The 24,277-nt window shown below is 41.7% G+C and overlaps 1 protein-coding gene across 2 annotated transcripts in view; it reads left to right on the forward strand.

Moving 5' to 3' along the window:
* Positions 1 to 11,466, forward strand: part of FAM210A (family with sequence similarity 210 member A) — a 60,560-nt gene extending 49,094 nt beyond the window's left edge. The window contains exons 4-5 of one of the 2 annotated variants that reach the window (XM_063716762.1): positions 2,875 to 2,986; positions 8,080 to 10,643. In XM_063716762.1, coding sequence (XP_063572832.1) covers positions 2,875 to 2,986; positions 8,080 to 8,313 — 346 coding nt within the window. In that variant the 3' untranslated portion in view covers positions 8,314 to 10,643. 2 annotated transcript variants of the gene reach the window in all.
* The last annotated feature ends 12,811 nt before the right edge of the window (positions 11,467 to 24,277 follow it).

Raw genomic sequence — 24,277 nt, forward strand, 5'->3', positions numbered from 1 at the left:
TATCTGTAGATTACAGACATTGTATGGAAAAGCACTGTGAAAATCCCTGTTCTGTTCTGTTCTCTTCTGTTCACCAGTGCATGCAGCCCCCAGTCACGTATCCGCTGCTTACTCAGTCGATCACGACCCTCTCACGCGACCCCCTTAGAGTTGTAAGCCCTTAAGAAGGACAGGGGCTGGGCGCGATGGCTCACGCCTGTAATCCCAGCACTTTGGGAGGCCGAGGTGGGTGGATCACAAGGTCAGGAGATCGAGACCATCCTGGCTAACATGGTGAAACCCCGTCTCTACTAAAAACACAAAAAACTAGCTGGGCGTGGTGACGGGCGCCTGTAGTCCCAGCTACTCGGGAGGCTGAGGCAGGAGAATGGCGTGAACCCGGGAGGTGGAACTTGCAGTGAGCCGAGATTGCGCCACTGCACTCCAGCCTGGGCAACAGAGCGAGACTCTGTCTCAAAAAAAAAAAAAAAAAAAAAAAAACGGGAATTGCTCATTCGGGGAGCTCAGTTTTTGAGACGTGAGTCTTGCCGATGCTCCTGGCCAAATAAAGCCCTTCCTTCTTTAACTCAGTGTCTGAGGGGTTTTGTCTGCAGCTCGTCCTGCTGCACTAAGGATGGACAGACTGGCTTTATGTGTCCCTTGTTGTGATGTGCTGGGGTGGACAGTGTCCATTCTGCCGTTTTCCTGTGGGAAAGTACTTAACGTGAATCTCATCTTGAGGAAACAATCAGACAAACCCAAGTTGAGAGATGTCCTTCCAAGTAGCCAGCCTGCATGCTGCCCACCATAGAATGCTGAGAAGCACTTCTAGAGAAAAGCAGACTAGAGAGACAGGAAAAATAGCCATAAGGGACATACTGGGACAATTTAGGAAACTGTAATCTAGATTATATATTAACTGTAGACTATTGTGTATGTTATAAACGTGATGCTTATGTAGGTGAATGTCTTCGTTCTGATTTAGGGGCGAAGGGTAACAGTGTCCAAAGAGAGCAAGAGCCATTGTGGCAAAATGTTAATAATCAGGAAACTGGAAATAAAGAAGCCAGGGCTCAGGAAGGTTAATAATCAGGAAACTGGAAATGAAGTCGGGGCTCAGGAATGTTAATAATCAAGAAACTGGAAATAAAGAAGTCACGGCTCAGGAATGTTAATAATCAGGAAACTGGAAATGAAGAAGCCAGGGCTCAGGAATGTTAATAACCAGGAAACTGGAAATAAAGTCGAGGCTCAGGAATGTTAATAATCAGGAAGCTGGAAATGAAGAAGCCAGGGCTCAGGAATGTTAATAATCAGGAAACTGGAAATGAAGAAGCCAGGGCTCAGGAATGTTAATAATCAGGAAACTGGAAATGAAGAAGCTAGGGCTCAGGAATGTTAATAATCAGGAAACTGGAAATAATTCAGGGCTCAGGAATGTTAATAATCAGGAAACTGGAAATAAAGAAGTCACGGCTCAGGAATGTTAATAATCAGGAAACTGGAAATGAAGTCAGGGCTCAGGAATGTTAATAATCAGGAAACTGGAAATAAAGAAGTCGGGGCTCAGGAATGTTAATAATCAGGAAACTGGAAATGAAGAAGCCAGGGCTCGGGAATGTTAATAATCAGGAAACTGGAAATAAGTCATGGCTCAGGAATGTTAATAACCAGGAAACTGGAAATAAAGAAGCCGGGGCTCAGGAATGTTAATAACCAGGAAACTGGAAATAAAGAAGCCGGGGCTCAGGAATGTTAATAATCAGGAAACTGGAAATAAGTCATGGCTCAAGACTGTTAATAATCAGGAAATTGGAAATAAAGAAGTCAGGGCTCAGGAATATAACTGGAAATAAGCCAGGGCTCAGGAATGTTAATAATCAGGAAACTGGAAACGAAGAAGTCACAGCTCAGGTTGGAGACTTTCTCTGCCTTCTCTCCTGTCTCCAGAAATTTGTCGCGGTATATGTTAATTGCTCCTTCACCTGCCTTAAGTCTGTTAATAGAATAGAAGCATCCTTTTAGAGTAATTGAAGTTTTCATCAAACCCATAGTGTCATTTATTCTTTGCATAATAACACACTAAAGTGATGTTAAAATATTTCTTGCTTTTACAATGCAATTTTACACATAAAATTACATGTAATTGTCTGGGCACTGTGACTCACGCCTGTAATCCCAGCACTTTGGGAGGCTGCGGCGGGCAGATCACGAGGTCAGGAGATGGAGACTATCCTGGCCTACATGATGAAACCCTGTCTCTACTAAAAATACAAAAATTAGCTGGGCGTGGTGGTTGTGTGCCTGTAATCCCAGCTACTCAGGAGGCTAAGGCAGGAGAATCGCTTGAACCAGGGAGTCAGAGGTTGCAGTGAGCCAAGATCGTGCCACTGCACTCCAGCCTGGCAACAGAGCAAGATTCTGTCTCAAAACAAAACAAAACAAACAAACAAACAAAAAAACCATGTAATTTTAAAGGTAAAAATTTTAGGTCTTAAAATGTGAGTTGGAGCATTCTAAGGAAGTGGTATTTGGTTGAGGAAACTAAGACCAGGCAAATGATTCTGATCCTTTTCTCATAGTTTACTTAAAGCTGTTAATTTTATTCTAATAACTGCCTCTATTTTTCTAAACATACTAGGATGCCCACATGAAGCAAATAGAAGTTGTAGGCAGTAAGATACCGTGTGATGTGATGTTTGTGTGCATGTTGCATATTGTACATCAAGTAAGATGTTCTCTTAGAGTGAAGGTAAAGTGCTTGATAATGTAGAATCAACTTTTAAGCAAAATTTAATAAAACTATAGTGTGGTTTTGGTATTTTCAGATAATTTTTGAAAATATCATTAAAAGTTTGTACATATGAAAATTCCTTTTTTTTTTTTTTTTTGTAGAGGAGTGAATGTCGTTCCTTTTCTAGAACTCATTGGGTTACCTGACAGTGTGGTAAGCATCCTGAAAAACTCCCAGAGTGGAAATGCACTCACAGCATATGCCTTGTTTAAGGTGGGTACTGTAACAAACCCATTGCTCCTCAGAACTCACCGGTGGTGACCTGCTCACTTTCCTGTGAGACTCCATGTTAGCTTCCAATTGTATTTTGTAACTTGAAACACTGTATTTCATCTCTGATATGTCTGGTGAATAATGTAAGATAATTTTTTTTTTTTTTGGAGATGGAGTTTCGCTCTTGTTTGCCAGGCTGGAGTGCAGTGATGCCATCTCAGCTCACTGCAACCTCCGCCTCAGCCTCCCGAGTAGCTGGGAGTACAAGATAACAAAATAAAGTGGAAGTAAAAATGTGGTTTTAGGAAGAAATGCCTTAAAAATTGGTAGATCATTCATAACTTCCTGTGATCAGATAACTGTTAGACTTGTGTGATTTTCCATGGTAGTAGTCATCTGTTTGACATCGCTCCTGTTGATAAATGGAGTTATAATGATTTTAAGTATAATTGTATTTGTTTTTTCTTATTCAGTGATCTGCATGCCACCTGACTTGTTAGCAAAATTTAGCATTTATTTTACTGTTTTTTGTTTTGTGTTGTGTGTGGTTTTAAGGAGCAGAGAGTTTAATAGGCAAGAAGGAGCAAGAAGGAAGGGGAAGGAAGAAGCTCCCCTTACAGAGACAGAAGGAGGGGGGCCTCCAAAGCCAAAAGAGGAGGTCCCCCTATTTTACTGTTTTTAATAATTCATCTTTTCTTAGCAAGTAAAATAGGTTTAATCCAAATTGTCTTATATGATAAACCCTTTTCTGTTAGATTTTAACCTAACATATGTTTCATTTTAAAAGTTGATAATCTTTATAACTATTCTCTGGCTTCAGACAATTTTTTGAGGCGAAGTTTCGCTCTTGTTGCCCAGGCTGGAGTACAATGGCGCGATCTCGGCTCACCGCAACCTCTGCCTCCCAGATTCAAGCAATTCTCCTGCTTTAGCCTCCCAAGTAGCTGGGATTACAGGCATGTGCCACCATGCCTGGCTAATTTTGTTTTTTTAGTAGAGACGGGGTTTCTCCATGTTGGTCAGGCTGGTCTCGAACTTCTGATCTCAGGTGATCTGCCCGCCCTCGGCCTCGCAAAGTGCTGGGATTACAGACGAGAGCCACTGCACCCGGCCTGACAGCATCATCTTGATAGCTTCTATGCCTATGGGTCTTTATTTTGGAAGGGAAGACTCACTGTAAATTGTGGAGTTTAGCCATATTAATCTCATTTTCTAAACTGACAAATATTTATGAGGGTCTATGAAACTTCTACCTAAGAAAGTTGAAAACACTTAGAAACTAGATATTTTATTTTACTTCTGTTGTATAAGAATATCTAAGAATTACAGTTTTATAGCATTACTCAAAAGTAGCATTGTTTCATTCTGTCATCCTCATTAGCATCCTCTGAAGTCTTGGTAGATTTCCTCTTTTATTATAATTTTGATGAGAGGGCTAACGTTTAATTGTTGAGTTTTTCTACATTAAAGTCTATTAAATTGAAAAATTATCAAGTTTCTAATTATGGTGGGTATAATTTTAACCCGAGTAAGTCAAACTATCATGCTGATGTAAACCTTCCCTAATTTAATTGCTCCTTATCCCACTCCCATAGCATGACAGTTGATAGCACAGTGTGTGCTAGGTGTTAAGTGTTTGTTTGATTAGGAGCTCCCAGGAATTCAGAATCATGTCTTCTTGTTTTTTTTCACTGCACCTGGTATTGTGTTCTGTAGGTGAATAAAATGCTCAGCGCATGTTTGTGGAGTTGGGATTGAAAATGAAGCTGTAGGCATCATGGTAGGGAGATGAGTGCCAGTGGTGTTTCTTCCCCTTCAGTATTCCTCTGTGAAGTAGGAGATATGGAGGGGATTCTCCTATGTATTATCTGTAACCCCCAGTTTCTCAAATAGAGCAACAGACACAGATTTATTGCTCAACAAGACAAAGTCCCCAAATGAAGTATGGCATGTATGGTCTGGTGGCAGTTGGCTGTGGGATGTAGTCACTGACTGCCTCATAATCTCTTTGAAATACACCCAGAGTTTTAGTCATCCTCTGCTGTGTGCCAGGTACCGTTCTAGGTACTGGGAATAAATGAATCAAAGAAGACAGTGCAAAATACCTGCCTCGTAGGGCTGATAGTGTAGTGAGTGGTAGTGGATTGGGGAGACAAGATAAAGTTAGAAATGCATGCACACACAAAGTATGTGTACATAGATGATGGTAACTGCTAAGAAAGGAAACCAGGGATGGGGGTATGTTTGTGGTATTTGTTTTTCAATGGGAGATGACACACCTTGCTGAGAAGGTGAGAGAGTTGCTCCTCCAAGAGGGAGGAGCATTCCAAACGAGAAAATCAAAAGACAAAGTTCTGAGGCTGCAGGATCCTGGGAGTATTTGAGGGATGCAGGGAAGCCAGTGTGTCTGGAATCAGTGAACAGGGCAGAGAATGGCGTGTCATCAGATCAGGACAGCCTTGTTGGCCCTTAAAAGGACTTTGCTTTTTACCCTGAAGACATGGAAAGCCACTGGACAATTTTAAGCATCCTGCCTCCGTTCCATCAAAATCACTTTGGCTGCTCTATTAACAGACCATGGCAGGATCCGGGGAGAAACCAAGGGACCTGGCGTGAGATGAGGTGATTACAGTATTGTAGTTGAGAGGCATTAGTGGCCAGAACCCAGGTGGTAGCAGGAAGTAGTTGGATTCTTGATATATTTTAAAGACGTGGTTGCTGGGGTTTTCTGATGGTTTGGATATGAATTATGGAAAAGAAAGAGGGGTTGAAGCTTTCTTGTAAGTTTTTGGCCCGGGCAACTGGAAGAATAGAATTGCCATTTTCTGAGATGAGTAAGACTTTGAGAGAAGCAGGTTTGAAGTAGGACAGTCGAAGATCCGAAGGTCAGTTTTGAACATGCAGTCATGTGCCACCCAACAGCATTTCGGTTAACCATGGACTGCAGACAGTGATGGTCCCATAGGTCCCATGTTTTTATGAATATCATATTTTTACTATACCTTTTCTACGTTTAGATAGTTTAGGTATACAAATACTTACTGTGGTCTTATAATTGCCTACTGTATTTGGCGCGGTAGTGTGCTGTACAGGTTTGTAGCCTAGGAGCAATAGGCTATACCTTGTAGCCTGAGTGTGCAGAGGGCTACACCATCTAGGTTTGTGTAAGTACACTCTGTGAAGTTTCACACAACAATAAAATCACCTAATGACACATTTATCAGAATGTATCCCTATTAAGTGACTCATCTGCATTAAGTTTGAGATCTTGTTAGATATGCAAATGGAGGTGGTTGTATATACTGGAATTCAGGGGAAAAGTTCAGTCTGGAGATTAAAGTTAAGAATCATCCATGTATAGATGGCACTGAAGACCAGAGAGTGAGATAGGTAGAGAAAATAAGAGGTCCAGGGATCGATTGTTGTCACACCATGTTCAGAGGTGGGTGAAAGGGGAGGAATTGGCAAAAATGAGCAGCCGCCATGAACTAGAAGGAAGCCCAGCAAGTTGAGGGCCGGCAGCCAAGTGAAGGGAAGGTGGAAGCTGTGTGGGATGGTTCCAGTGGTTCAGGGGCTGGTTCCAAATTGACAACTGGATTTAGTTTTGTAGAGGTCACTGTGACTTTGAAAGCAGTTTTGGTGAAGAGGTATGGGTGAAAGCTTGCTTAACGTGAGTTTAGGAGAGAAATTAGAGATAAAGCAGACAGCTCTTTCAGAGTTTTGTTATACAACACACCTATGCATTTTGTTTTGTTTTGAGACAGGATCTTGCCGTTTCCCAGGCTGGAGTGCAGTCGTGCAATCACAGCTCCCTGCAGCCTCGAACTCCTAGACTCGAGCACTCCTCCTGCATCAGTCTCCCAAGTAGCTGGGACTACAGGCACATGCCACTTACTCCCGGCTAAGTATTTTTCTTTTCTTTTTCTTCTTTCTTTTTCTTTTTGTTTTAAGAGACGGCAGGGTCTCATTATGTTGCCCAGACTAATCTTGAACTTCTGAGCTCAATCAGTCCTCCTGCCTGAGCCTCCCAAAGTGCTGGGATTATAGGCGTGAGCCATTGTACCTGCCAACACCTATGTTTTTTGTTTTGTTTTGAGAGGTAGCTTCACTCTTGTCGCCCAGGCTGGAGCGCAATGGTACGATCTCGGTTCGCTGCAACCTCTGCCACTGGGTTCAAGCGATTCTCCTGCCTCAGCTTCTCAAATATCTGGGATTACAGGCGCCTGCCACCACACCCAGCTAATTTTCGTACTTTTATTAGAGACTGGGTTTCACCATGTTGGCCAGGCTGGTCTTGAACTCCTGAACTCAGGTGACCCACCCACCTAAGCCTCCCAAAGTGCTGGGATTACAGGCATGAGCCACTGCACCCAGCCTGATTTTTGACTTAGAATATGATGCAGCCTTTTTACTTTTATGGTTCTCTTTGACCAGTCATCTGCTATTTAGTATTGGTCCTAAAAGTTCCAATTAACGTTAAACCTGTGCATGTCTGCAGCAGGTGTGCCATTTTACTACTTTTGGCCTCGTGTAAATTACTGGCTAGGATTTGAGACTCAGGGTAGATTGTGATGAGAAGGTAGCATAGGTTTGGAAAAGTCAAAGGAAAGGGATTTGTAAGTGACGCTAACCTAAATCCAACAGAGAGTGGCTCCATGCTCTGCCTCTCACCATTTGAAGACATTCAGTTCTAGTTTAGCTCCAGATAGAAAGCATTTGGCAGGATGGCAGGGCTTTTAAGGAATAGAAACATGTGTTCCTCTGTTATTTTTACTGGTACTGAGTTCTCTTTCTGATTTCCAGGTTGACCTGTCCCCCAGGTTTACTAGCATGCGATTAGGGACATCAGTGCTGTGATTCTGTTATCTGGGTCAGGATTGTGTAGAGGACAAACATTCATAAAATGAGTTTACAGAAGAAATATCTCTTGTTAGGAGGGAAAACTGTATAGGATATTACTACATTAGCTTTGTGAAACAATGAGGCAATTTATTCTGATGGGTTATACCAAGAATTTTAATTTTAACTTGTTTTTGCTTAAGATGACAGTAATAACCAGGTTTTGATTTGCCTCTGTTTGCTTTTTGCTTAAGATTGCAACACCTGCTCGGTATACCGTGACTTTGGGAGGAACATCTGTCACTGTGAAGTATCTGCGCAGTCATGGCTACATGTCCACACCGCCACCCGTCAAGGAGTATCTGCAGGACAGGATGGAAGAGACAAAGGAGCTTATCACAGAGAAAATGGAAGAAACAAAAGATAGACTCACTGAAAAGTTACAAGAAACCAAAGAAAAAGTTTCCTTTAAGAAAAAGGTGGAATAAGGTGCCTTATATAGCAGTATAGGAAATTCCTGCACTTTAACCCTTTGGAAACTATGGGCAAAGGATACATGTGTCTGATTATTTTTTTGGTTAGTTGCCGAAATATACTAGTTCTCTGAGGGTTAAAGAAGTAAAATACCTTTTTAAAGTTAAATATCACTAGAAAAATCAGTGTTATTACAAGGGAAGAAATGAACCCAGTGTAAGAATTTCCCATCAGTAGCAGTATTAAGCAGTGGTTAATGTCTTAGAAGTCAGACTTCTTTTTCAAGGTCTTCAGAACCACACTTGATTTCTGTTTTGTTGCAGCTGTAATTGACACACACTAGACAGCTGACTCCTTGAATATCCAGTGTGACCCATAAAATAGGCTGTTAATACCGGATCTTAATTTTTATGTTATTCATTAAGATTTTAACTATATCCAGTACATAATTTGGAGACAAACTAGCATCATCAAAACTGCCTGTAAATAAGAAGGTATTTAGTCTTTCTATAAAAACAGAATAGAGCAATTACCTACCAGTTAAAATATCTTATATGAAGAAAATAGAATAAAGATTCAGTCATATATGTAAATAAGATGTATTGATTGTACGTAAATGAAAAATGGACCCTTTAAAAATTATTTTTACCTGAAGCTTGTCATAATTTTTTTAAAGCAAATATATATATGGTGATGGTACTTTTCAAAGTGTGTATTGGTGGTGATCACCTCAAACATAAACCTCTGTTGTGAATCATTTGTGTCCTTTTCAACTAATCTTTCAGAGGAAAGGTAAAAAATCATTAAACCTTAAGTTCATTGTTAAAATCAAATATTTGTCAGCAGTAACTCAAGCTCATGGTTCTCAAGCAGAAAAAGGTTTGGGAGACTAAAAATGGAGTCAGGTTGTCATGGAGACTGCTAACTCCTTGGGGTAGACATGGGCCTTGCCTCAGCAAACCAGTGCAATTTCCCAATGTCTTAGTTTCAGAATTCATGCTGATTTCATTATGGAGTAAAATTTTAAATTGTGGCTGCTGCTTTTTGTCTTACATTGAAGGGAAATATCCTTGTTTGAGCATTCTACTTGATTTTTTTTTTTTTTTTTTTTTTTTTTTGAGACGGAGCCTCCCTCTCTCTCTCCCAGACTGGAGTGCAGTGGTGCGATCTCGGCTCACTGCATCCTCTGCCTCCCAGGTTCAAGTGATCCTCCTGCCTCAGCTTTCCAAGTAGATGGGAGTATAAGCGTGTGCCACCACACTCAGCTAATTTTTGTATTTTTAGTGGAGGTGGAGTTTCACCATGTTAGCCAGGCTAGTCTCCAACTCCTGACCTCAGCCTCCCGAGTAGCTGGGACTAGAGGCGCCCACCACCACGCCCGGCTAATTTTTTTGTATTTTTAGTAGAGATGGGGTTTCACCGTCTTAACAAAGCTATCATTAAATCATTTGCTTGTAATGAAATTCAGCCGTTGTCATCTGTGAGCGTTGCGGGGCTGGTGGGGTGTGTTTGAGTATGTATGTGTCTGTTTCCTATGCTCTAACAGTGATTATTTCAGTTCTAACCCTTCAGTTGCTAATTGGATGAGGGAATGGCCTCTTCTTAGATTGTCCTTGTTTTGACTTATCTGCTAAGGCAAGAGAATGTCTGGGTTTGCCACACAGTCCCGCAGGGACCCCTGCTCTTTGCCAGGATTTTTGTATCAAATACTTAGTTTGGCCAAATTTAGAGAATAGTTTAAAGGGGGAAAAAAGTTTGTATTTGATGAGTCTAATTACTATATTAGAATACTTTTTAAATGAATATGCTGTGATTGGAATCTTTCTTCCTGGGGACCGGGGAGAGTGCTGAGAGATGCAGCTGTGTCTGCTCTCTGCAGTCTTGGGCAGACAGCACCTCTGTCTCCTGATACAGAGGATTGAATGTACTGCTTCACATTGATGCTACATTTTCAAATCTAAACATGATTAACATGTTTTTTAAGTATTTATCAAATAATTCACATTTTTGCAAGTTTAAGTGCTATTTTTTAAGATTAAACACGTTCCTTGTTTCTTTTTTCTTTTTAACCACTGGAGACTATGTGAAAATCTTGTGTTATATGGAATTTTTCTAAAACAATATCCTTTTACTTTTCATGTTGCATATTTTCCAGTGGGGATAAATTGGAGGTTCTTATTACTAATAATCCTGAAACTAAAATTTGCTTTTCCTGCATAGACATCTTTTGTTAGTCCATTTGAGTTTTGTTGCCATCCAGTTTCATGATCATGTTGTGTTTATCTAATAGACAATGAGTTACTGCTTGAATGATATGAAATTCTCTAGTAAAAAATTCTCTGAAGATGTGAGAAGTTCTGTTGTATTACTTGGCACCAGGAATGTTACAAAAATGTTGTTGCTAGCATATTGCTAACCTAGTCCTTAAGTTTCAGGGACCCCTGTAATATGTTGAGTTTGGAGTATTAATAGCAGGCTAACAGAATATAGTACCAATATGCCAAGTTAAATAATTGAGAACATATACAGTATAGTTTGCTGTGTATAATAGACCTCATTTCATTTACAGTACACCTTACACTTGGGATTAATTCACCTATAACCTCTGTGAACTGCGAGCGCTCGGCAGAAGCAGCCCTGTGTCTTATATGTCTACATTTATATTTATATTTATATTTATATTTATTTTTATTTTTTTGAGACAGAGTCTCACTCTGTCACCCAGGCTAGAGTGCAGTGGCATGATCATAGCTCACTTGCAGTCTTGAACTCCTGGCTCAAGTGATCCTCCCACCTCAGCCTGCTGAGTAGCTAGGACTACAGGTGCACACCACCATGCCTGGCTAAAGGCATGTCTGCATTTATGCAAAGTGTGTTGACCGGGTGGGGAGGGAGCTAGGACTGAGATTGGCCTATGTAAAATGCACAAAAAGGGTTTGCTAAGCAAATTGATATTTGAAATGAAAGATGGATTAGGTGAGAGACTTAGTTTATTCAGGAATAAGAGCAAAACCAACCACATCAAAAAATGTATTTTACTGAGACAGCCTTTTGTACATACAACAGGGTGCTGTTTACAGATTTCAAGAAAGGAGAAAAAGAATGCTTATATTGAGATTACCTACCTCCCAGTAGTGAAAATAATAAATTTATCCCTTGAAATATAATCGTGTGTTTATTTGTCACAGAATCTACACTTATTTACAAATGCTTTATGCTCAGGGTGAAATGGAGGTACTGGCTCTCTTGTTTCAATTATCTTAGAAAATAATTCCAGGAATTTTAAAGATTTTTTTTTTTTTTTTTTTTTTTTGACACAGAGTCTCGCTCTGTCGCCCAGGCTGGAGTGCAGTGGTGCGATCTCGGCTCACTGCAAGCTCCACCTCCCGGGTTCACGCCATTCTCCTGCCTCAGCCTCCCGAGTAGCTGGGACTACAGGCACCCGCGACCACACCCGGCTAATTTTTTGTGTTTTTAGTAGAGACAGGGTTTTACCATGTTAGCCAGGATGGTCTTGATCTCATGACCTCGTGATCCGCCCGCCTTGGCCTCCCAAGGGGCTGGGATTACAGGCGTGAGCCACCATGCCCGGCCTTAAAGATCTTAATAGTATAAGCAGAAAGGTGTTTGAAGAAAAGAAGAAAATTGTATATTTGATACATTGAGCTTCTTTCTGTGTTCTTAGTGTTAGGTTTGGGTCATTCAGGATTTCTTAACCAATTCAGACATGAATCAGGCTGCTGTAGAAGATAGTAATTATAATGGAATGGACAGAAGATGATTTTTAGCCAATAAGGCAAAAAAAGTCATCTTTCCTGCTTTTTCTGAAATATGTTGAGAAGATGTTTTTGTGAGATACGCATTTCTGAATTAAAGGATTCCTTCTGAAAATATAACTTGTTAGGTAATGAGGACATATTTTTTCTATTGGCCAAAGTTCATTTTTTGAAATGGGGGCCTTCATTTATTTTTTATTTTCAAAATTGAGTTTCTATAAGGCCTAAAATAAAATAGATTAAATGTCATCAAAGTTGTTTGTACCTGTTTAAATATCTTTTTTGCAAGTCACTTATATTTTTTGGTACTGAAAGCTCACTACTCAGTTGTCCTTATGAGTATGGAGGTGTCTCAGTGCGTCAGATCATACTGGCCCGGATGCCTGAGTAGCACATGTGCACTCAGAGAAGTGGGAGCCTCTTCGCTGCCTGCCTTGGAATTCAACCACCTGAGCCAGAAATCTATAGAACCAGAGGTGGGGAATTTTACCTATTCATTCTGCAGATGTTAACGTTGTTCTCTTTTGGATCATTTGTTTGTTATGTAGTATTAAGTTAGTATTAAATGAGATTGCAGAACGTACTGCATCATGTTCCCTGAGGACAATGGGAGTCAAGACCTCATTCTTCCTTTCTGGACTTGAATGGTCTGGGGGACCACACCTTCTTCCCAGAATTCATCTGCAATCATGAATTTTGGCCTGACCTTCTGGTTCTTGAAAGATCTTTCCCCTGCACTTGGCACTTGTAACTTGTATTTGAGAAATGCTGAGTCAGGCCAATTGATGATATTTTCCCTCTGTAGAATTTTTCCTTTGTGACTTTTGTGTCAAGTTTGTTCATTTTAACTAGTCAAAACAAGCTTTTAATTGTCTTGCTTCTTCAGGGTTAGGCTTTGAAAATCAAGCTGTATTCTTCTTTATGCATCATTGACAGCCACCAACAATAATAATTACAGATCATAATTATCTCATGGCAATTATGATAAGAATTATTTTCTTAGTAGAAAGAATGCATCCTGATTTCAGAAACCTCCAGGGCAGTGTATAACATGAAGCCTGTTCTTTATTCCAATGACTTGATTGGACAGTCATAGTGGAGAGATGCACAGGCCGCCAGAGGCATTCTCAGAGTATCAAGTCTCTACAGATGAAGGGCGCTTGTGGAGAAGCAGGTTTCAGTGCGTTTTCTCTGGAACAACGTGCCCCATAAGAAAAGTTGAATACAATAGACACGTCCTGCCTGCAGCCAAAGCAGATTTTCACTGTCCTTGAAAGTGAGCGTTGAACACAACCTCTCTTCCTTCCCTCTCTCTCCCTCTGTCCAGCTTCTTCTCTTTTGGATTTTGAACAATGTAAATGTTAGAAAAACTTTGAAGTGAGAAAGAAAAAGACAAATTTGCCCTGAGCGTGTCGGGTACACGTTCTGCTTGACGTTTCTGTGTGGGCCTCCCTGTTGCAGTCTCTAGGGGAGGATAGGCACGCTGTCTCCAGAAAGACAGTGAACTTCCAGCTGCATTTGACTGATACTAGGCCATTTTTAGTTCTTAGAGAAACAACATTAAAACCTAAACTTCATCCTTTTTATTTTGATAAAATGAACTTCCCCTCATTTTTTAATCAAATACATGGCAAAAGTCAGCCTTATCCTCTATTTTGATAGTTCCGTAAAGGCTATTCTAAGCATGTGATAAGAAATCATGGCAATTCTGTATCTTCTGTGATACTCTAGAACCTGTGATTTTTTTTTTTAATGAACACATGGCATTTTCTCATACACATGTATTTCAGCCTTACTGTCTGTGCTCCTCTATGTACAAGATTTGTGACTTTATAATGGCTGAAGCATATTTTGACTAGTGTGTATTTTATTCCATTTGAGTCAGTATTTTCTTTGGACACTTAATATGGTGACTTAATTAGTGCAGTTGCTTTGCTTCTCTAAGAATAGTGGCGACTCTGGTTCTCTTACTTATGATAAGGGTGCCAAAAGTCCTCACGTGCTCAGCTGCAGCCTGGAGCTGGAATTACAGGGCTTTGTTGCCATAGTGTTGCATCAACATGCACTTCTTATCCTCTCATTATTCAAGAAGATGCAGGATACAATGGGTCGCAGTTTGCATTCCTCACTTCTTTTGGTCCCGAAATAAAAGTCTCATATTCCAACAAAAAGTTGAGAATATTATTGAACAAATATGTCCACAAAACCTAATGCAATTTTTGTTGAGAAACATTCATTAATTGCATTTCAAACACATTTTAGATTAATAGTTTTCTGCAACATAAATCAAACCCTACGCCTATAGAACCAATGAATTTGACATTTCATGGGTCACATTAGAACCAGTATTTTTAATTGAAGAAAGAAATACAAAAGAACTGGATTTAAAATTGGGATCTCAACTTCCAGTTTAGTGCTTTCCTTTGGTGCCAATTATTCAGGTAAGAGACCAGACTTTGGGACTTCTGAAATCCCTTGTATTTTTGGAGACAGAAGCTTGAGTCAATTTATTATAAATATTCCTTACCTTCCTCCTCTGCTGGTGCTTTCATCTTCTTTGGCTTTCAGCTTCTTTTAGATCTCTTTTCATCTTTTTGTCCTTAAAGTGATAGGATGGGACGATAGTCACTTCTGTGACCTCAGTTTCTGACTGCAGGAAGGAAACATGTATTTATTAAAATTTCTCATGCTCCAGCTTCATTTTCTCCTTCACCTGGGATGGACTGTGAGATGGGAGACTTATGTGAGCCAGTTCAGTGATGTCTGTCACTTTCTGGGTGGGCTTGCTGTTGGCAAAGCCATTAGGTAGCTATTTTCATATATAAATTACATATATATATATAAATTACATATATATATATATATATATATTTTTTTTTTTTTTTTTTATTGAGATGGAGTCTTGCTCTGTCGCCCAGGCTGGAGTGCAGTGGCGGGCGCGATCTCAGCTCACTGCAACTTCCGCTTCCCAGGTTCAAGTAGTTCTCTGCCTCAGCCTCCCGAGTAGCTGGGATTACAGGTGCCTGCCATCGTGCCTGGCTAATTTTTGTATTTTTAGTAAAGACAGGGTTTCACCATCTTGGCCAGGCTGGTCTTGAACTCCTGACCTCGTGATCCACCCGCCTCAGCCTCCCAAAGTGCTGGGATTATAGGTGTGAGCCACTGCACCCAGCCCCTTTTCTTTTTTTTTTAATTGATTATTTATTTTTTTAGAGACAGGGTCTGGCTCTCTTGCCCAGGCCGGAGCACAGTGGCAGGATCGTAACTCACTGCAACCTCAAATTCCTGGGCTCAAACAGTCCTCCCACCCCAGCCTCCCAAGTAGCTAGGATTACAGGTGCACACCACCAAGCCCAGCTAATTTCAGTTTTGTTGTTTGTTTCTTTGCTCGCTTTTTGTAGAGCCGGTGGTCTCACTATGTTGCCCAGGCTGGTCTTGAACTCCTGGCCTCAAGCAGTCCTCCCATCTTGGCCTCCCTAAGATTACAGGTGTGAACCGCTGTGCTTGGCCACTATTTTGAAACATCCAAATCCGTACTAGAAGGCAAGTAATGGCAACAGTTATTAAATCTAGTTTCTTTGCGTCTAAGCTTAAATATTTCACACATCCAAGGAGGATTTGACCTCAGGAAATTCTCCATTGCCCCGTTGGTACAAACTGAGTTTGCTGTTTCCTGCTTTGCTGCTGTGAGGAGGGTCAGACAGTGGTCATAGCTTCTGATCCTGTACTTGTGGCATACTTGAGCCAGCTCCGATTGGAATTTTCCATTTAATTGCTACCAATCACTGGAACATCTGAAGTGATCAGAAGCTGAGATTTGTGGAAAATTTTAGTGCTGAATAGTTCAGATTAAGAACTGTTAGTTTTCACCAAAATATAGAGGTTGGCCTCTGAATTCCATGAAAATTACCAACCTTAAAACAAAACCTGTACTGTATTATATGCTTAAAAATGTGGTAAGAGGGTAGCTCTCATGTTAAGTATTTTTACCACAATAAAATGCAAATCAAACAAAAATCCTGGCCCCTCATACACTGTTTGGGCAGTTCTGCACTGCAGTGCCTGCTACACAGCCAGGCTGTGCCCTCCGCAGTGTCTGTGAGCGGTGTTTGTTGTCTCATGCACCTGATGGGCTTAGAATTGCTGTGTGGCATTTGCCTTTGTCACTCATGGTGGTTAAACAGCAAGTGTGGTGAAAACCCTGTAGGAGCGGTGGCCCCTCCATCAGGCTGCTGAGGACCCAGCAGATTGAGGCACCCTGCCTCTCCCATCTCCGGTTCTCCTTGGCTGGAACCCTCGCAGAGGGAGACCAGCAGATGGTGAAAGAAGTATCAGAGCGAGAGACAGGAAGACTGTGTTCTGGGGTTTAGAGTGGAACTGTCAGTAAGGTACAAGGCTAAGTGCTTGCACATATCATTCCTGAAGGAGGTGGGTCGGCCAGTGTCAGCAGAGGGAACGCAGAACGAGAAGGCCCGTCAACAGGAGAGGCTGCCCGAGGACCCTGGGTGCATCCAGGGCTGCTTCAGGACTGAGCTAGGCAAGTGGAGAGAATGGTGAGTGACAGTGTCCAGATCCATGTGGGCTTTCCCTGAATCCTTCAGACAAGGAAAGCCAGAGGAAAGGAGGAAGGGCAGGAGAGGGTGTCGGGGAAGCAAGGCAAGAAGCCAAATGATTTTGAACCATTTATTCTCCCTAGGTCCTTCTGGGTTTTCACATTTTGTTACAAAGGCTATAATAATCTCCGCCCCCACTGCAGTGTGCTTCATTAAAAGAACAACTATATAACTAAAGTGATGAAGTAGAAGAAACAGATGTAATTTATTTATTTATTTTTAATTTTATTTTTTTGAGATGGAGTTTTTTGGGTTTTTTTTGGTTTTTGTTGTTGTTGTTGTTGTTTTTTGCAGTTGCAAGATTTAATAGAGTGAAAACAGAGCTCCCATACAAAGAGAGGGGACCCAAAGGGGGTGGCCATTGCCGGCTTGAATGCCTGGGTTTATATCCCGATCATTGTCCCTCCCTTGTGCTCTCAGGCGATAGATGATTGGCTATTTCTTAACCTCCTGTTTTAGCCTAATTAGCATTTTAGTGAGCTGTCTTTACTCCCTGATTGGTCGGGTGTGAGCTAAGTTGCAAGCCCCGTGTTTAAAGGTGGATGCGGTCACCTTCCCAGCTAGGCTTAGGGATTCTTAGTCAGCCTAGGAAATCCAGCTAGTCCTGTCTCTCAGTCCCCCCTCTCAACAGGAAAACCCAAGTGCTGTTGGGGAGGTTGGCTGATGACCACTCTAACTGCTTCCTGCTGAATTGGGGCATAGTAGGGGTCGTGCAGTTGAGAGTTCCTCAGGAGGGGTGGCTTTGATGTCATCAACATCAGAGCATGGGCTAGCAGGCCGGTCCAGGGGTCCATGGTGGATCTTAGTCATGGACTGCATCTGGGGCTCCATTTGAAGAACTATTTGTAGTTTTACAGCTTCGATTCTGGAAGAGACAAACTTAATAAGGAGGTTAAAGATACAGGGATTGTAATGTATGGCCTGCAGTGCAGGGGATTATTTTTTTGGCACACTTCACAGGCCCTGACTATCTGCTTGATATTTTTGAAAAGGCTTGGTCCAGTAAATAATAATTTGGCCATCTTTTGGGTGTTATCAATGCCTAAGTGAAAGGTTTGGTGAAGGGTTTTAAGTAATTTCCATTGGTTAGCTGCAGGCAAAAGTATTTTTCCTTCTTCGGTGGCTAGCCATCCTGAGGGGAGGAAACTATGTCCTCGTGAGGTTCCCCATTCTATTTCTCCTGCTGAGTACTGGGGCTTGGTTTCCCAGAGGGGATTACCCCATACTAGGGGTCCTTCTATAAGCATTTCTAATGGAGGGTCCTGCCTTGTGGCTCTTTTGGCTTCAATATCTTCTTGGTGGTTCCCTTCTATTTCCCTTTCCTTTCCCTTCTGATGACCCCAGCAGTGTAAGACTGCCTGCCACCTCTTTAGGTTTCTGTACAGCCAATATAATCTCCTAATGGCTTTCTGATGATTGATAGGTGTTCCCTCAGAAGTTAGGAATGCCCTTTTTGAGATGGAGTTTCACTCTTGTTGCCCAGGCTGGAGTGCAATGGCACCATCTCGGCTCACTGCAAACTCTGCCTCCCGGGTTCAAGTGATGCTTCTGCCTCAGCCTCCCGAGTAGCTGGGCTTACAGGCACCCGCCACCATGCGTGGCTAATTTTTGTATTTTTTTGTAGAGACAGGGTTTCACCATGTTGGCCAGGCTGATCTCGAACTCATGGAAAGGAAGTTCTGGGCCCAGTGACTTGGTCTTTTCCTTGTCACTCGGTGCTCTAAGCCCCTGTGGTACTCATTGCTGGGCATAATAAAATTAGCACCTGTTTATTTCACTGGGATTTTTTTTGTTTGTTGGTTGGTTGGTTTTGAGATGGAGTCTCCTCTGTTGCCCAGGCTGGAGTGCAATGGCATGATCTCGGCTCACTGCAACCTCTATTTCCTGGGTTCAAGTGATTCTCATGCCTCAGTCTCCTGAGTAGTTGGGATTACAGGTACCCACCATCATGCCCGGCTAAGTTTTGTATTTTTGTAGAGATGGGGTTTCACCGTGTTGGCCAGGGTGGTCTCAAACTCCTGACTTCAGGTGATCAGCCCCCCTCAGCCTCCCAGAGTGCTGTGATTATTTCATTGAGATTTTAAGCTGCAGCCATTTAGTGTGGAGGGCATTCCAAAGGCAAAGGGCATTTACAAATCTGTTGTATTCGGGCAAAAAATTTTTAAATTAAATATAGAACATGAAAGGTTTTTTTTGTTTTGTTTTGTTTTTTGAGATGGAGTCTTGCTCTGTCACTGAAGCTGGAGTGCAGTGGCGTGATCTCAGCTCACTGCAACCTCCACCTCCAGGGTTCAAGTGATTCTTCTGCCTCAGCCTCCCAAGCAGCTGGGACTACAGGCGCGTGCCACCACACCCGGCTAACTTTTTGTATTTTTAGTACAGACGAGGCTTCACTGTGTTAGCCAGGATGGTCTCAATCTCCTGACCTCGTGATCCGCCAGCCTTGGCCTCCCAAAGTGCTGGGATTACAGGCGTGAGCCACCACGCCCAGCCTAGAACATGAAAGTTTTAGCGATAACAGCCATGGTTCATGAGGAGCCCCACATGTCAGGCCCTGTGGCGTGCACATTCCTTGGGTCTTCACAACTGTCCTGCCAGGTAAGTATCGCTGTTGCTGTTCTATAGATGAGACTTTAAAACCTGTCAGGGACATTAATTAACTTGAGATGAAGCTAATATTCGGACCACCCAGGTCTATTAAGATTCAAAGCCTGTGCTGCCCTTTAACTGTAAGCAGGAAATATTCAAGGAGCCAGATCACCTGGGAATCCCACGCCAAAGACAGCACCTCACCTACTGCGCAGAAGCCCTGGCCCCCGGGCCTGCGTGGAGTGGCTTGCTGTAGGTGCTGGTGTAGGTTGCCAGAACGTTTTGTGCTTATAGATGACTGGTAACAGTGGAGACAAATACAACTCTGTAAATGAAAATGGCTTCGTAAGCAGGGAAAGTGATAGAAGAGCCGCTATATACAGCGGCAGGTTTTTTTTAGAATAATAAAAAAAAATGTATGTGCTTACTAGTAAGTCCTTTTGAAAGTATTTTTAGTCACCACTCTGCTATGTTCAAAAACTGAGCTTTTGCACTTCTGATTTTTTTAGCATGAAAGTGTAAAGTTGGGTGAATGAGGTTTGCATTATTAAGGCAAAAGCTAGAGTCTTGACAGAAACATGACATTAAGACTTTTGGGAAGCTGTTTGAAATGTGTGTTTGAATTAGAATCCATTCAAACAAAACATCAAGGCAGTGTAGTGAAGGAAATCTAATTAGAATGTTCTCAGCAACAGACTCATACGCTGTGCACGTGTTGTCGTGGGAGAGCAGAATGGGGGCTTTATTCCGTGGCCCACTCTGGGTGGGTCTCTGGAAGGTTCCAGGGGATTATTTCAAGCGTGCCTTTCTGACGGGCCCCCTGGCCGTGGGGAGAGGGCGACCAGGTGAGTGTGTGGCCAGGTGGATTCTGCTCAGCTGTTGACACTTCTGTTTGCAAAACAAATGACTAAAATAAGTGGGTGAAAGAAAGCCAGGAATTGCTTAGCTTCAGAAGTTGGAGGGGTTTGGGAACAGTCAGGTGGCACTGAAGTACAATGGAGAACTCCCCAAATTCATCAGCTTTGGAGCATTAAGGAGGCCCAGGGCAGGGTGGTGTCAAGACCATCGTCAAGGAGGGGGTTCAGACAGAAAGCAATGGTGTGGGCATTGGACATAGCGCTTGCCCTCTCTCCCTGCCATCATCCCTTCCACCCCCGCCCGTTCTGTCTGTCGCTTGGTCTGCGCTGTCTCCGAGGCATCTGAGCCGGGTGCTTCTTGGCTCCCACACTTCAGCTCCGGCCAGAGTGGGCGGTTCCTTTGTGCACCAGCAGTTTCCAAGCACTTCCAAGCCTTTGTTTTTCTGTCTCAGGTCTTTTGCTGAAGCCTTCTGAGCTTGCTCAGTCTACAGCCAGGGTGGCTGGGAAGATGAACCTGTAAGGGCTCTCCTCAGCAGTGGGCAGATGAGATGTCTCAGCCTCCTGTCCTTCAGAGGCACAGCCTGCATGGTTTCTCAAGTGTGGTTGAACCCCTTGGCCCGTAGTGGGAACCAGCTCAGCATACATCTTCTGTATTTTCTCTCATTTGCCTGTTTCCTCTGCTAACAGTTCCCACATCCTTGGCTCTGAGACAGCTTCCAAAGTGACAGCTGGTACAGCCTCCCAGGGACAGTGGGGGAGAGAGGAGCCCTGTGTCTCCGTTGTGAGAAACCAGTCCCAGGTTTTACTGGATTTGCTGCTTATGGTCTGCATAAGCAGGGATCCCAAGCCTGGATTCCCCTCATTCCTTCTGTGCAGAGCTGTCTCCAGGAACAAAGTTTGCATAGTGTTAGTGTTAGCAAATTCGGGGGTTATCTTTAATATTTCTCTAATGGTTTGCTAAATTCAGAGATTACAGAATTTATTCCAGAGTGTGGTGTGGTTAATTAGTGACTATTTGCTGTTTGACAGGAAAGAAACTTTCCTATTGCTCTCTTCCTTCTTATAGCTCTCTTCAAATCCCCTTTCCAAAATAATCTTAAAGAATTTAATTCAGAATCTAAAGTGGATGTACCATTAGAATTTAGGGCCCATACCAGAATTTGGGGCCCATATCATTTTGAATGGTATGTTCAAAATTTCAGTTTCCATTTGCTCATTATAAGTACATAGAAATGCAAAAATAAATTGCATATCCTGCAACCATGCTAAATCCACTTTAGTAGTTTGGTAGATTGTGTGGGGTTTTGTGCACACACAGTCATCATCTGTGAACCCATATTCTTATTTAGAGCATAGAGATGATACTATTCTAGTCTCTCGGTGTAGGAAATTGAGTCTCTCTGTTGTTACATTATCACTGACTAGACACCTCCAATGCCAAGGAATTTAAAACACACACTGAGGGGGTCTGTTCCATTGTGGAATAGTTGTCATTGTTAGGAATCTTGTTCATATTTTGGGCTGAGCATTTCGGTTTTGTGTGACAGCCACCCAAAGACTTTGAGGCATCTAGAAAGTCCTCCCTGGGCGCCTCAGGCGGGGTGAGCAGTTTCCCTGGGGACTCCTTGCATGAGGGGACCTGATGACTGTCTGAATGACCTGTGTAGAACCCAGCATTGGGAAAAGAATCATGATCTGACCAGAATTGCTTCTAGTAGAATATGAAGTGTAGTGATTTTTGAAAAGTCAGAGTGACTACAAGCTGAGTAGGAAGTTTAGCTAGGGAGCCATAGGAAGTATTTCTTTGAGACAGGTCTTAAAACACACAGCATTTTCCCCATGCATGTGCCTTGTTGCTGAAAGATAAAGAAAAAACAAAACAAAAACCCAAGGGACAAATGTATGCCGCTGATTATTTTTAATGATTTTGTGCTATGGTTTGACCACAGCATTAAGAACAAGCAGAAAAATCTGATTTCATAACTAACAAACAGCACTTAGAGCAACATCTTTCTTTAAAAGTATTGCAATTACAGACCTTAGGTCTAAGAACTACATCACCATTGCTCAGGTAAAAGAGGCAGATACGTGACAGGTGGAAATCTTTTTCTGTATATAACTGGGAATTATGTTGAAAAGTAAGCACAAATGTTTGTTAAAAAAGACTTTAATGACTTTTGATTATCATAGCTCACAACCAACTATTGAAAAGTTCAAATACAGTTGTACTTTTTTAGTAGATTGCTTTATAATAAAAATTAAATGAACTAAATGCTGTGAATAGTATTGTACATATTTTAAAATAGCCTTAAACTAGACAAGTATACAATTAGCATGATTTTTGAAAGCTATGAAATGAAAAATAGCAACATACCAACAAGCACATTAAAATGAACCAGTATCATTAACAGTAAAGTTTAAGCCTCAATTCGTCCTGTAGAAAGGAAGCAATGATGTGGTAACAAATTTTAGTACCTCTGAGTCTAGAACATTCTCATGCTCAACGGTTCTCCCACAAGGTTGAACCTGGGGGGTGGGAGCTTTGTTTCTGACAACAGTGAGCCTCAGTTCTTAATGCTGAATCCCAAGGGGTGCACCCTACAGTATATGATGGAACCAACACATGGGTCTAGACACGCAGGATCCACAACAACAAGAGTGTCAACTTTTCACAGCCCTTTCAAACAGATACTAAAAGGGCTGACTTTTAATCCATTCAGCATTAAGAGTTGCATTGTAGAGTCAATTTCAGTTTAAGGATAGTCGGTCATTTGTTTCCTGGATGTTAGGGGTATGATTATAGAATCTGACATTTTCAAAGTCAGAACATACACCATGGAGCAAATAAAAACTTTGGAATTTATTAGACTCTCTGGTGGCAGAATAAGCTGATAATATGGGTCAGATGGGCAAAATTCCACGAACTGCTCTTATGGACAACACTCGAAAGGATGCCCACACCCAAGATTCAACCATGGTTTTAATGAACACGGTGTTGTTATAAACTTTTCTTGTTCTTTTGTTTTAAAATTAGGGTATTTGAAGATAAATGCAGAGGTCACAATCAGACACTAAAAACTAAGCTGGAAGAGAGATGTAACAATATACAATTCAAAACGTAATTTCTAACTGATGGCAAAACCGAGTTTGCTTTTTGGGTCAGGATTATGATGGGACATGAATGGGAATGGATGAGAGGTCCTTCACTTGGCTGGCTGACAGCCAAGTCTCTTCTAGTGCTAACCCATAACTAAACACTTTTTCTAAGAACAGGGTCTTCTTGTAAGTGGATTTGTTTTTCCTGAGGTATTCTTTCCCTACAATCTCTACTGTTACTTCATTGGCTCCACAGCTTCAGTTTGTAAAAGAAAAAGGCACAGAGAGACTTGGACACAGACGGTCACAGATGCCTCTGGAGCTGAACAAAGTCCTCTGCTGCAGGCTGATTTACTTATTCCTCTGACACAGTTTCTGCAATATTAACAACAAAAATGTGCCCTTTTCACTGAGGCCTGACACCTTCGTGATGCTACAGCAGGAGATAGATAGATGCAGGAGATTATAAAGCAAGTTGAAAAACAACATTTTTCTGACTCAAATGTAACTAACACTGGTCCAGCTGAGCTTTACTAAAATGATTAAAATAAGAAGCGTCTAGTGGCAACCAAAAAGCTGTGGGATTTTTTAAAAAGTATTTTCTTTAAAGTGTTTTCACAGCAAAGATGCAACTTTCCATTGCTATATATACGCTGGTCATAAACTGTTGCTTGTTTGTTCACACTTCTTTCTCTTGTGTTATAATCTTGATATTTAATAGGAAAATAAACTACATAGACTTTAATCTGTATGCATCCATTTGCAAATTTCCTTACAAAAGAGGACAAAGCACATAGGCATTCACAAATTCTATGCCATTTCTGTTAAAATTGGTATCATCTATACATTATATTACAGTATTAACAACTTTTTGTTCTACCCATTGGGTAGGATATGTGCATAATATATTCAACTTATATACAGCACCTTACAAATAAAAACATAAGAAAAGACAGACAACTGAAAAAAGCACCATTTTAAGTGAGGCACAACAAAGGTGGGAGCATCAAGTGCAGGAGGGGGCGGCTTGGTTCCTATATCTGCTGA

This window comes from Pongo abelii, chromosome 17 (genome assembly GCF_028885655.2).
Source record: "Pongo abelii isolate AG06213 chromosome 17, NHGRI_mPonAbe1-v2.0_pri, whole genome shotgun sequence".
Taxonomy (NCBI): domain Eukaryota; kingdom Metazoa; phylum Chordata; class Mammalia; order Primates; family Hominidae; genus Pongo; species Pongo abelii.